Source organism: Nyctereutes procyonoides, unplaced genomic scaffold (genome assembly GCF_905146905.1).
Source record: "Nyctereutes procyonoides isolate TBG_1078 unplaced genomic scaffold, NYPRO_anot_genome, whole genome shotgun sequence".
Taxonomy (NCBI): domain Eukaryota; kingdom Metazoa; phylum Chordata; class Mammalia; order Carnivora; family Canidae; genus Nyctereutes; species Nyctereutes procyonoides.
The window spans coordinates 158107-171311 of NW_026575107.1; the positions used below are offsets into that span (position 1 = coordinate 158107).

Here is a 13205-nt window from a genome sequence, read left to right on the forward strand (position 1 = left end):
CAGGGCCCTGGCATCAGACTCACACATGGGGCTCCTTACTCAGCGGGGAGTCTCACTTTCCCTCTCCCCCTAGCTCGTGGGCTCTCTCAAATAGAATTTTTTTTAAGATTTATTTATTTGTTTGTTATTCATGAGACACACAGAGAGAGGCAGAGACATAGGCAGAGGGAGAAGCAGCCCCATGCAGGGAGCCCAATGTGGGACTCGATCCCGGAACTCCGGGATCACACCTGAGCCAAAGGCAGATAGATGCTCAACCGCTGAGTCACCCAGGTGCCCTCAAATAGAATCTTAAAAAATGAATTAAAATGGGATGCCTGGGTGGCTCAGCAGTTGAGCATCTGCCTTTGGCTCAGAGCTAGATCCTGGGATCGGGATCGAGTCCCACATCTGGCTCCCTGTGAGGAGCCTACTTTTCCCTCTGCCTGTGTCTCTCTCTTCACTCTGTCTCATGAATAAATAAATCTTAAAAAAAATAAAATGACATACTTAAATCTGATTTAATTATAAAACTAAAAATGAGGATTTAGTGGTGATTTCATGTACTATTTTAATTTGTATCAATGCTGTTTTTATGATCTATGGAATATATAGTACTTGGCACAAAACTCAAATATCTGGAAGTTTAAAAGAATATTGTTTTGTCCTTGCGTCTTGGCAGGAATGATCTCCGATTTCTTCTACAAGATTTTTTTTTTCTAATTTATTTATTATTATGATAGAGAGAGAGAGAGAGGCAGAGACACAGGAGGGAGAAGCAGGCTCCATGACGGGAGCCTGATGTGGGACTCGATCCCGGGACTCCAGGATTGCGCCCTGGGCCAAAGGCAGGCGCCAAACTGCTGAGCCACCCAGGGATCCCCATCCCCGATTTCTTCTGTCAAATGCCTAGATAATTTGATTGGTTAAGGTTACACAGAAGCATTGGAAAATTGGAGGAACCATGAGGGAAATGACCAGGAAACTGCCTGGTTGGGGTCTCTGCTGCTTTGGAAAGTGGATATTCTTGCGGAGGAGCGAGACAGTACTGACTGAAAGGGTGCTCAATCAGATCAATTTGGGGGCGAGCAAGGATGGGAAAGAGAGTAAAAGCATTAGGATTGTTCCTAGATGCCTGCCTTGCCTCTTCTAAGGTGAGAACATAATTTACCAGGAAAAAAAAATCTATTTCAAACTAGCCTCAGACCTTAACATTTCTCTCTGATCCCGTTTATATTTGTCTCTGATCCAGCTTGTAACATTAATATATTTATATATACCTTAAACCACATTAAATTGTGCTTTGTAGTCCGTAAATTTAAGGGTTTTTTGTTTGTTTGTTTGTCTTTTTTAATGCTGGGTTTGCAGCTCACTGGTTGAGCATCTGCCTTTGGCTGGGAGTGTGGTCCCGGGAGTCCAGATCGAGTACCACATCGGGCTCCCTGCAGGGAGCCTGCTTCTCCCTCTGCCTGTGTCTCTGCCTCTCTCTGTGTCTCATTAATAAATAAAATCTTAAAAAATAATAATAAAGCTGGCATTTACCAAAGATCTTTAAAAATAAAAAATACGGGCACTTCTTTTTTAGGACTCAGTGGTTGAGCAGCTGCCTTCAGCTCAGGGTGTGAACCTGGGGTCCTGGGAGGAGTCCGGCATCCGGCTCCCTGCAGGGAGCCTGCTTCTCCCTCTGCCTGTCTCTCCTGGATAAATAAAATCTTTTTAAAAAATAAAAAATGTCTTAAAATAAGCTTGTTTCAACTTAGTTTTTTCTGGCAGAGTGTAATTGGACAGAAGGGTGGACACAGAACCTTCCCTGTGAGTTATATTAGCTGACCTTCTCCCCATCCCCTCCTTTTTAAAAAGATTTTATTTACTCATGAGAGACAGAGAGAGGCAGAGACACACAGGCAGAGGGAGAAGCAGGCTCCATGCAGGGAGCCCGATGTGGGACTCGATCCTAGGTCTCCAGGATCACGCCCGGGCTGAAGGCAGGCATTAAACAGCTGAGCCACCCAGGGATCCCTCACTTTTACCCATTTCTAATAGCAGCCTCCCCCCAATGGCTAGAGAAATTTCAGTTGTTTCCTGTCCCATTGGACTATAAAGACCCATGTTTAGTCCAATTTTGACTCACTGAGTGACTGGTGAAATCGGGGTAGAGACAACAGAAGGTAAAAGTGAATATTTTATTTGTACTTAAGCCATCCAAACTGGTAGTATTATCATGATACATTCAAATACAAGACATCTTTCTACAACTACTAGAATAACAAATTAACAATTCTAGTAAATCACAAAGGGCAGAGGAAACCAATGAAGCATATTGTATATAGCTTAACCCTTCACCGTTAATGGAGGTGATGAAAACAAGACTCACAATCTCAGAAAATACAATTATCCTTTATCACAGGTCTTTGTATTTTTACTTCCTTTTCTTGATATAATCTACAGCCTAAAGATACCTGAATTAGTATTACATCTAGTTATCTATAGCCAGAAACATCTTCTCATGTTGTCCATAGCAGCCAACCTACTGAAACCTTTGACTCCAATCATATCCCCTCAATGGATACACTCAGCGTAATAGGACACTATCGAGGCAGAGATATAGGACCCTAAAAGACAAATCCAATCAGAAATAATACTGCCCAAATTGAGATCGAATAATATACTTATCAGCACACATCTTCAGGTTGAATGTTCAGAGTAATTTGGGAAAAAATCCATTATTTGCTGAGTACTAAAATACTTAGTGGATTGCTGTAGGACACCATGGCTTTCCCCAGCAGTTTCGAAGATGGACTCCAGATCGCCCATAGAATTTTGCTGGAACTGGATCGGGGGCTGCAGCGATTCCTCTTCATAGTTGTGGAGCGGATTGTTCCAGGCCTGGTTGTTCCAGGCTTGGGGGCACCAGGTCTGACTGTTCCAGGAGTGGCTGTTCCAGGATTGGCTGTTCCAGGTCTGGCTGCTCCAATTCGGGTTATTCCAGGCCTGGCTGCTCCACAGTGGGAGGTTTCCAGAAGGGTTCAGCAGGTACCCCTGGTGACAGGGGTAGAAGCCTGCGTATTCCGTGGTGGCAGAGCTGTTCTGAAAGGGAATGGTGGGTTAACCCAAGAGCTCTAAGGAAAATCAGAATTGTGTGTGGGCTGCATCTTAAGCTTTAGCAATGAGCAGAACGGGAAAGTCCTTGAAAAGAAAGCAGAAAAAAATAAAAGCTTCCTGTTACCTGAGTCACACTGTTGCTGCTCTCCTTTGGCCAGTTGCTTTTCTGCCACCTCTTGCTTTTCATCCTCTGGTTCTGGAACCAGGTTTTAACCTACAAGGGAAAAGTGACAGGAAGACATGAAATACCAGTAGTGCGGATATGCTAGGGATCAAAGATTATTGTTGACATTGTTTCCCCCGACAACAGCTATCTAAAGCTGTTCCTGAGAACAAGACAAACTTCTAGAGTCCTTCCTTTCATTCACAGAAACAATGTTCTAGGGATGGATGTCAACGCCCTTTTTCAATGAGCCTACCAGTTTAGAGAAGACACATTACATATCTATTCACTAGGAAGTTCATGTTTACTTTTCTTAAAGGATTTTATCTATTTATTCATTGGAGACACAGAGAATCAGAGACACAGGCAGGAGAAGCAAGCCCCACATGGAGAGCCTGATATGGGACTGGGCCAGAGGCAGATGCTCAACCACTGAGCCACCCAGGTACCCCTAGAAGATTAACATTTAAATAAATGTCTAGGAGTGCCTGTGTGGCTCAATGGGTTAAGTGGCTGCCTTAGGCTTGGGTCATAATCTCAAGGTCCTGGTATCCAGCCCCGTATCAGACTCCCTGCTCAGCGGGAAGTCTGCTTCTCCTTTTCCTTGAATGTCCTGCTGTCTTTCTCAAATAAATAAAAATAAATAAATAAAATAAAAATTAAAAAATGAATGAATGAATGTCTACCCACCTCTTTATTCATACTTACTCACGCCCCTAGTTGGTTAAATGTACTTTGTGATTAAAAAACCTCCTCCAGGGATCCCTGGGTGCCGCAGCGGTTTGGCGCCTGCCTTTGGCTCAGGGCGCGATCCTGGAGACCCGGGATCGAATCCCATATCGGGCCCCCGGTGCATGGAGCCTGCTTCTCCCTCTGCCTATGTCTCTGTCTCTCTCTGTGACTATCATAAATAAATAAATTAAAAAAAAAAAAAAACTCCTCCATAAGCACACTTTTTTTTTTTTTTAAAGATTTTTAAGGGATCCCTGGGTGGCGCAGCGGTTTGGCGCCTGCCTTTGGCCCAGGGCGCGATCCTGGAGACCAGGGATTGAATCCCACGTCCGGCTCCCGGTGCATGGAGCCTGCTTCTCCCTCTGCCTGTGTCTCTGCCTCTCTCTCTCTCTCTGTGACTATCATAAATAAATAAATTTAAAAAAAAAAGATTTTAAATTTATTTGTTCATGAGAGACACACACACAGAGAGGCAGAGACACAGGCAGAGGGACAAGCAGGCTTCACGCAGCAAGCTCGATGTGGGACTCGATCCTGAATCCCCATAAGCACACTTGCATTTAATACAATAATAGTGGTAATTTTAACTCAAAAAATTATGAAATATACCACTAGGACAACTATTGAGAAAATATCAAGTTATGTAGGAGCACACAGTAAACTTAAACTTCCAAATGATTTACAATGATAAATTAGAAAGTGAAATTAAGAAGGACCAGAAGTATGTATGTACAGGTGTACACACACACAATAACTTATGATATGGAGGTCTTTGGGGATGCCTGGGTGGCTCAGCGATTTAGCATCTGCCTTTGGCTCAAGGTGTGATCCTGGAGTCCCAGGATCAGAGTCCCACATGGGGCCCTCCTGTGTGGAGCCTGCTTCTCCCTCTGCTTGTTTCTCTGCATCTTTCATGAATAGAGAAATAAATCTTAAAAAAAAAAAGGAATGGAGGACTTTGTCTAAGTATGGCACCAGTGATAGAAAAACACCATAAAATATCTGACTGAATAATAACAATATGAAAAATAACCTCATTAGTAATCATGCATACTGATAAAAGATTCCATTTTAATTTAATAAGCAGTGTTGGTTAAGGACTCTCCCTATCCTGGAAGATGAGATTATATAACTCCTTTGATCAAGGAGAAATTGGAAATATTTTTATGATCTTGGCATGTGCAATATAGAAAAACTAGTTAAGTAAATTATGCCATATTAAAGAGAACCTTTTTTTTTAAGATTTTAATTTATTTATTCATGAGAGAAGAGAGAGAGAGAGAGAGAGAGAGAGAGAGAGAGAGGCAGAGGGAAAAGCAGGCTCCATGCAGGGAGCCCAGTGTGGGACCCGATCCCAGGACCCCAGGATCACGCCCTGGGCTGAAGGCAGGCACTTTAACTGCTGAGCCACCCAGGTGTCCCAAGAGAACTTTTTAAAACAGATTTTGTTTATTTGACAGAGAAAGAGCACAAGCAGGGGCAGTGGCAGGCAGAGGGAGAAGCAGGCTTCCTGATGAGCAGGGAGCAATATGTGGGGCTCAGTCCCAGGACCCTGGCACCACGACCCTAGCCAAAGGCAGATGCTTAACCGACTGATCCACCCAGGTGCCCTAAAGAGAACATTAAAGATGATCGTGAAATGTTAGAAAGATCTCACTTTCATATTAAAATTATTTGTAGGGTATGCACAAATAACAGGCTACACACGGATGTTAGTAACGCTCATCTGCAAATTAGCGTTTTTATTTCTCACTGCAAGGACAACAAAACCAACCCTACCTGCTTATAGCTGAGGTTCAGAATGTTGGAAAGTTCTTGCATCTGCTGGAGACTGAGGTATTTCTGTCTCTGAAATCGGTCATTGAGAACATACAGCTGGGTCTGAGAGAACACAGTCCTCATCTTCTGTTTCTTGCCCTGGGTCGCATCTTCCTTCCTAGCTGTTCTCTCCTCTCCAGAGGTGGGTGGGAGTTTTACCCGCGGACTGGTGGAAGAATCGGGGCTGTCCTGAGTAAGCAGATCCATGGAGGAAGGAAGAGGAGAGACTGTTGGGAATAAAAAAGACACTTTTCTCTAAAACTTTTCAAATACTAAATTATCTTTGCAAATTTATTGTTTTCAAAACATTTTTAAAGTCCTCACAACCTCAGAATTAGGGAGTAAGTAAAAATTTAACTCTTACATGACCCTGAACACTTTTTCTAGGGTTTGTGTGATGCCACTACAGTAAGTATACTAGTTGGCAACTTAAAAAAAAGTATACACACACACACACACACACACACACACACATATATATACACACCCAACATGGAGCTCAAACTCACATCAAGATGAAGAGTCATTTAAAAAAAAAAATCAAGAGTCACATGGTCCACCAACTGAGCCAGCTAGGCACCCCTTGAACCTCTTTTGACAAAAGCTTTTTACTGCAAATTGATGCTCAAGAGCCTAGGCTGTGGCTACTCAGAAAGGTGGGAATGATCGCAGGACTCCCTTCGGTAAACGTAACCATCACCCACAGCAGATTCTGGGGACCCTTTAAAATCCAGTTTATTACTTCCCAGTTCTAAACCCCAGGACTAGCAGGAACTGGGAATTCTGCTAGGCTTCTGTTTCAATACAGACTCTGCCCTTTACTAGCTCTGTCACCGCATTTCCAGAATTATTTGTCTCCCTCCCAGAGTTCCTTAAATTGAGTAAAGCAAAGTGGCTGAGAAAGTTGGCTAGCACAGGACCTGGCATATATGGACTTTCTAATTAATAATTAACTTCCTATATTGCCTATATTTGGTAGCCACGTAGTCTTAACTACAATGCAGTATTTATTCTCCATGCTCAAATTCAGCTCTCCCCTAGTCATGGAATAAAGTGACAGCCTTTATGGGGCAAGAATTCACAATTTTATGCTTTTTGTAAATAGATCGAGAAGGAAAGAAAGTGGTGGTAGACCAAGGACTACAGCGGGGCATCGCCTAAAAATCAGCTCTACAAACTAGCACTTGGCTCGCTAAGGAGATGGTGCCCACTTGCTTATTCCTACTTGCTCACACCCCAGGGAGGTCTCACGATCCAGCACTGTATTTTCAACATTAGAAATTATGAAAGGACATCAACATGAAGCTTAGGAAAACAGGGTAACATGTAAATAACTTTTAAGTCACTTTTTATCAGAAGCTTTTAAGAGATGATCTTTTTACCACAAAGCTTTTAAAAAATGGTAAAAGCTAGTTTTACATTTTCATTCTTAACAACTACTGCGGGATTGATTTACCAAAAAAGTGGTACTGCCTTACTTACCTCTACAGTGTCCTCAGCACATCCCCTCCCACATGTGGTTACCATTCAGAAGCCGAACTGGGTTTCAGATCTGGGCTCTAGCCACTTTGACTGTCAGAAGATTAAACCTTCTGGAATTATCTACCATAAAATGGGATGGACATTTCTTCGGGATGTTGGAGACTGGGCATAGCAGCCTCCCAGAAACTCAGAACCGCCCCCTAGTTAACACCCACAGAGCCAAACCAACCACTAGTGTCGTACAAAGGCAAGATATTTCAACCAGGTGACATCCATAACTAGCCACGCTACTTCTGGCACTCCCGGAAAGACAGACGAGTCAGAAAGGTGATGCTCCTCGCACCCCCACCTGCAGCGGTGATGTTAGGATTTCTGGCTTAGCAGTAGCATTAGTATTTAATAGTATTAGTACTAATACTAATTAGTAGTAATTAGTATTAGTATTTACGGTGACTGTGGGCTCAGCACTCCGTGACCACTCGGGCATCAGCTCATTTATCACAACCCATGGGCTTTCCACAGCGCCTGCGCACGCGAGCCCTCAAATACCCCGTCTACTATCGAAAGGCCAGCGTCCTGCGGCCCTCGTCTCTTGACTGACATCTGAGACAGGTGAAAGGCACACGCCACCAAAGTACAACGGAGACAGGTGTCAGAGGTCTAATGGAGGACACCTGCTTAGATTAATGCGCTACAATTGCTCAGGAGGGAAACGAATGGCCCTGCCCCCCCCCATCACTTTTCCCTCCAGGAGATCAGCTCTTCGAGGAACTGACTTCCCCCTTACCGGTCTCCGCGCGGGGCGTCTCAGCAGAGGACATTGGCAAGGATGCAGGATTTTCTCGGGGCCCGTAAATCTCAGGCATTGGAGAAGGGTCCCTAGAGTTGGGTGCTTGGGGGCCAGGCGGGCATTGGGGCGGAGCTGGATCCGCACTCATGTCGCTGGGTTGAGGGTAGAGGGGGGGGAACAAAAACAAAGAGCGAGGTGGTAAGAAAGGCCCAGGCTTAGGGCTCTAGGTGGAAGAGCGGAGAGAAGGACGAAGGCCTCCACATGTAAAGAGTAGGTGAAAGACAAGATGCAGTGGGGCACGGGCGACAGCGAGAGGCCGGCCCCTCCGCAGAAGGTGACTATTTTGGAGGCCCCGGATTTATAAGGAGGGCTCCGCCACCCTCAGCCCCACGCCCACACACACCCTTGCAAATTCGCAGTTAATCCTATCTGCCAGCCTCACCGAGGCCATTGTAATGGAAAAGGTCGCTGCCGGGTAGTCCAGACTGGGTGGGGAACGGGAAACCCTGGCCACAGAACCTCGAGAGAAAGCGAACCCCACAATTAAATATTTCTGGGTTCACCACGTTTCCATCCTTTAAAATCAAAGATACCCCTGAAGCCACCTCAGGTGATGGAAACTGACGCTAGAACAATTCATTTCTCCACTTCAGACCCCCTAGGGTCTCAAACTCGAGCTCGTGCTGACAGAAACTTCAACCAGGGAGCTGTTTTCCCCTTCGAGTCCCCCTACGGTCACAGTAAAAAGCATATGGTATGTTGCTAAGGTGTCAGTTGGTGTTAAAAACAGTACTTATTTTCAAGGCCCTCTTAATGTTTCTTAGCTTTCAGAGAGACAGGCAAGTCTTTCCCCAGGACTGTTGTTTCTCTTTAAAAAAAAAAAAAAACAAAGCCAGAGGAAAGGAGCTGTGGCCTGCTGATCAGCTGACTTTGGTGCCCTGAGGGTAATTACGCACAGGCCATCCATATGGAAAATTTTAAAGTAGTTTTTATATACACATTGCTGGATAGACTCTTGGCTCAGTTTCCTCATCTGTCCCTCTTCTGTATTGTGTAAAGAGTGAAGAAAATACAAGCTAAATCCTCATAATATTTGACACATCAGTGATCTATAATATTTGGAACATCAGATCTACACATTTCTGTTAGTAGAAATTCTATCTTTATCCTATGCTCGTGATCTCCAAGTTCTAAATTACCTTTTTGTCATGATTATTGTTGGGGCCAGGCGGGAAGAGAAACTCCTCAAGATGGCGGATACCCCAAAATGGCTGAGGTTCCTGCCACCACCTACACCTGGGACGTCAATGGACCAATGACCTGCTGACAGCTTGATGCAGACCTTAGACCTCTCCTTTGGACTTCCCCAACCGGACCCAATGCCCTTGAAACCCCAAAGGAGTAAGTCACCTTTGACTGGCCGAACTGCAATCCTTCCTTTGCATAGGGAGGGTCACTCTGACTGGTTGGATTGCAATCCTTCCTTTGCATATGAGCCAAACAATGGGAAACCGTTCTGCCTTACTACGTTACTTAAACCCCCTGCCGTCTTGTCTTGGCGCGACTTCCCCGATCACTCTTTCCCTCTGTGAGTCCTGGAACCTCGCCCGAGGGTGCCTGCAATAAAATCTGTTCTTGGACCCTCGCTTGCCTTGCCGGTCTCATTTCCATTTAGTTACGAAAAACCTAACAATTATTATTTTAATATAGTGAACAACATGATAGATTGGGAGCACCCCCTTCTTATTTTATCTGGGACATTCCTAGATGTAAAATAATGAAATGTATTGACCTGTAAACCAACTCAATTGAAAAGAGGGAGGTCAAGAAGAACATCCCCTTAGCAAATGATATTCCTGTAAATGGTCTTGCCAAAGCGTTTGTGACAGGTTCCTTTAAGAATATGTGTTGGGCCTCTTATCTCTTCTTCCTAAGCAAGCCTCTTCTGGCTTTTCTTCCTCCTCTGGTTCTTTTTTAAATTTTCTTTCTCTGGCCTGGCAATTCTGTCAATGTCGGGCAATCCCACTCCATCCCCACTCTCATTTTTTTTTTTGTAGTTGTTTTTTCGTTTTGGTTTTTGTTTCCGGTATGCTTTCCAAAGGACCAGTTTTTACAGTTAGGTTTCAGCCCTAAGACAAAGATAACTGTGTAGCTTCAATCTTCCTCCCCACTCTCAAATTCAATAATCGAGAAACCTAAGATTTCTTCCTCTTTTCCAATCTCCCCCTCCTAAAAGTATACCCTTAGCCAATTCCAATTATATATTTTTCAGAGATGCGAGTCTGACTAATCCCCCTGTGTACTTCACCACTTGGGTCTCCACCTAGAGCTGCTGCTTTGGTTGCACGAAAAGAGATTTTTTGTTCTTAAGGATGCCAATTCGTGAGCATAGGAGTATTGCCTGCACCAAAGCACGGAGATCAATTCTATGTAATCATTTGTCTTCTCAGACCATCATTCTGGAAGGGAAAAGAGGAGGAACAGGAGTGTCAAGGAAAAGGTGGGTGGAAATGCAATGTGCTCAGGCAGACAGTCTCTGTCTCGTTACAGAGGAGGATTTCTTTCTTTCTTTCTTTTTCTTTTTTTTTTTTTTAGATTTTATTTATTAATTCATGAGAGACACACACAGAGAGGTGGAGAGACACAGGCAGAGGGAGAAGCAGGCTCCATGCAGGGAGCCCGATGTGGGACTTGATCAGGGGACCCCAGGATCACAAAGGCAGACGCTCAACCACTGAGCCAGCCAGGCATCCCCAAAATAGGATTTCATTAAAAGGGGGAACATGGGATGCCTGGGTGACACAGCTGTTGGGCGTCTGCCTTCGGCTCAGGTCAGGATCCTGGTCTGGGATTGAGGCCCGCATCGGGCTCCATGTGAGAAGCCTGCTTCTCCCTCTGTCTATGTCTCTGCCTCTCCCTCTGTGTCTCTCATAAATTAATTAATTAAATAAAATAAATAAAAGGGGGAACATGAGTGATGGATGGGAACTGATTGTGGTAATCCTTCTGCAACATCTATGTGTATCAAACAATTATGTTGTGCACCTTACACTAATACAATGTCATATGTCAATTACATCTAAATAAAATTGGAGGAAAAAATTGGAGGAAATTTTTTAAATTTTAAATTTTTAAAAAGCAGAAAACTTGACTTCCTGGCTTTCAATTAGCTCAGTTGGTAAATGAGTGCAGTCAAGGCCACCAAACACCTTAGTTTGCCCGCAGCTCTCTAAAGGGCAGGTACCAGAAGCTTTGTTCTTTGTTGATGGGGGTCTTTGCCTGAAAGCCTGGGCTGAATTCACCCCCATCCCCCACCCGTGTCTCATTGTATTTAGGGTCAGAGCCCTCTGCAGTGAAAGACCAAAGGGAAGGGGGCTGGTAGCTAGAAGGCAAACTCACTACATTCTTTGCCCAGGAAAGCAATTTGAATAAGGTTGAGAATGCTTGGGAAGGTGTCAGAGACCTTGAATTTGTGGGGTGGGCTGTGTGTTGGAGGAGGGGTGTGTTATAATGTGCTTAGAGTCCAGGGCTGTAAATGCAAAAGTGATTTTAGATTTTGTCTTCCTAGGAGCGTAATCCAGAAGGGGGAAGAAAAACAAGAGCTGAATATTAAAAATGAAAAATATTTTCACTTAAAGGTAAGAAATGCACCGCAGGCAATGTGATGTTTTAAGAGCACAGATGTCCCAACTTTGCATCAGAGTTTGGTGACCTGTCAGGATAAGGAGGAAGTGACAATCATTATAAGTATTTTTTTAAAAGATTTGATTTATTTATTCATGAGAGACACACAGGGAGAGGCAGAGACACAGGCTGAGGAAGAAGCAGGCTCCCTGCAGGGAGCCCTATGTGGGACTCGATCCCTGGACTTTGGATCATGACCTGAGCTGAAGGCAGATGCTCAACACTGAGCCACCCAGGTGTCCCTGTTTCTACTCAATTCTTGTGTACATTTCTGTTCCTGTTTCTCTCTTCTTTACATTGTTTCACTCTACCTAATAAACCCAGTGTATAATTGTTTCTTGTCCCCATATGTACAAACATATGTGTGTATATAGATATAGTTAGTGATTTTTAACACTTTATTGGCCAGGAAGTATTTATTTATTGCTTATTCAACTAATAGTTCATGAGTGCCTGTCATGTGCTGGAGAGAAAAATAATTAAACATCATCTCCACTTTTGAGGAGCTAACGGTTCAGTAGAGTAGATAAAAATACCCCAAAAAGACAGTTATAATGTCGTGTGATGAGAAAAAGTAAAAAACCAAAAAGGAGGTATGCATTAGATGCTAATGAACAAATAAGGGGAGGTGTGGCCAGGGAGGGGAATCAGGAAAGACTTCTTGGAGGATGTTCTTTCCATTGAGGCAGAGATTGCAAAAAGGTTGAGAGCATAGGGAAGCAAATTCCAGAATATGAACACTTTTGGCAAAGGCAGTATCAGTGTCTTAGAGAAAATGACGGGTTATTGGAAAGTACAGTTGAGAGACCTAAGAGGTAATGAAGTGACCACAACTAGTGGTCAAAACAAAAACAAACTCGGGATGCCTGGGTGGCTCAGTGATTGAGCATCTATCTGCCTTCCGCTCACGTAGTAGTCCCAGGATGAGTCCCTCATTGGGCTCCCTGTGAGGAGCCTGCTTCTCCCTCTGCCTGAGTCTCTGCCTCTCTCTGTGTCTCTCATGAATAAATAAAGAAAATCTTAAAAAAAAAACAGGGACATCTGGGTGGCTCAGCAGTTGAGCATTTATTTGCCTTTGGCTCAGGGCATGATCCTGAGATCTGGGATCAAGTCCCACATCAGGCTCCTTGTGGGAAGCCTGCTTCTCCCTCTGCCGGTGTCTCTGCCTCTCTGTCTGTATCTCTCATGAATAAATAAATAACATCTTTTTTTAATAAATAACATCTTAAAAATAAAATAAAAGAAAGCAAAACAACCTTGTTAAGTTTTTAATTAATTCTCCTTTCCTAAGTTTATCCTCTATTGGTGTTGTACCTGCTAACTTAATGGTTCTCTCTCTGTCTCCTCTCTGGTTCTTCTCATCCGCAGACATCAAAAAGTTAGAGTGTACCAAAGCTTAGTTCTCAAACCTCTTTTCTATCCACACTCACTATATTGGTGATTTTACCCTGTCTT

General features: G+C 43.8%; 1 protein-coding gene across 1 annotated transcript; it reads right to left on the reverse strand.

Moving 5' to 3' along the window:
- Positions 1–2436: 2436 nt before the first annotated feature.
- LOC129514798 (homeobox protein NANOG-like) lies at positions 2437–8214 on the reverse strand. The gene is given in 5 exon segments (XM_055333505.1): positions 2437–2679; positions 2681–3066; positions 3206–3295; positions 5756–6021; positions 8064–8214. Coding segments are annotated over 5 exon segments (921 nt in total). The 3' UTR covers positions 2437–2651.
- Positions 8215–13205: the final 4991 nt, after the last annotated feature.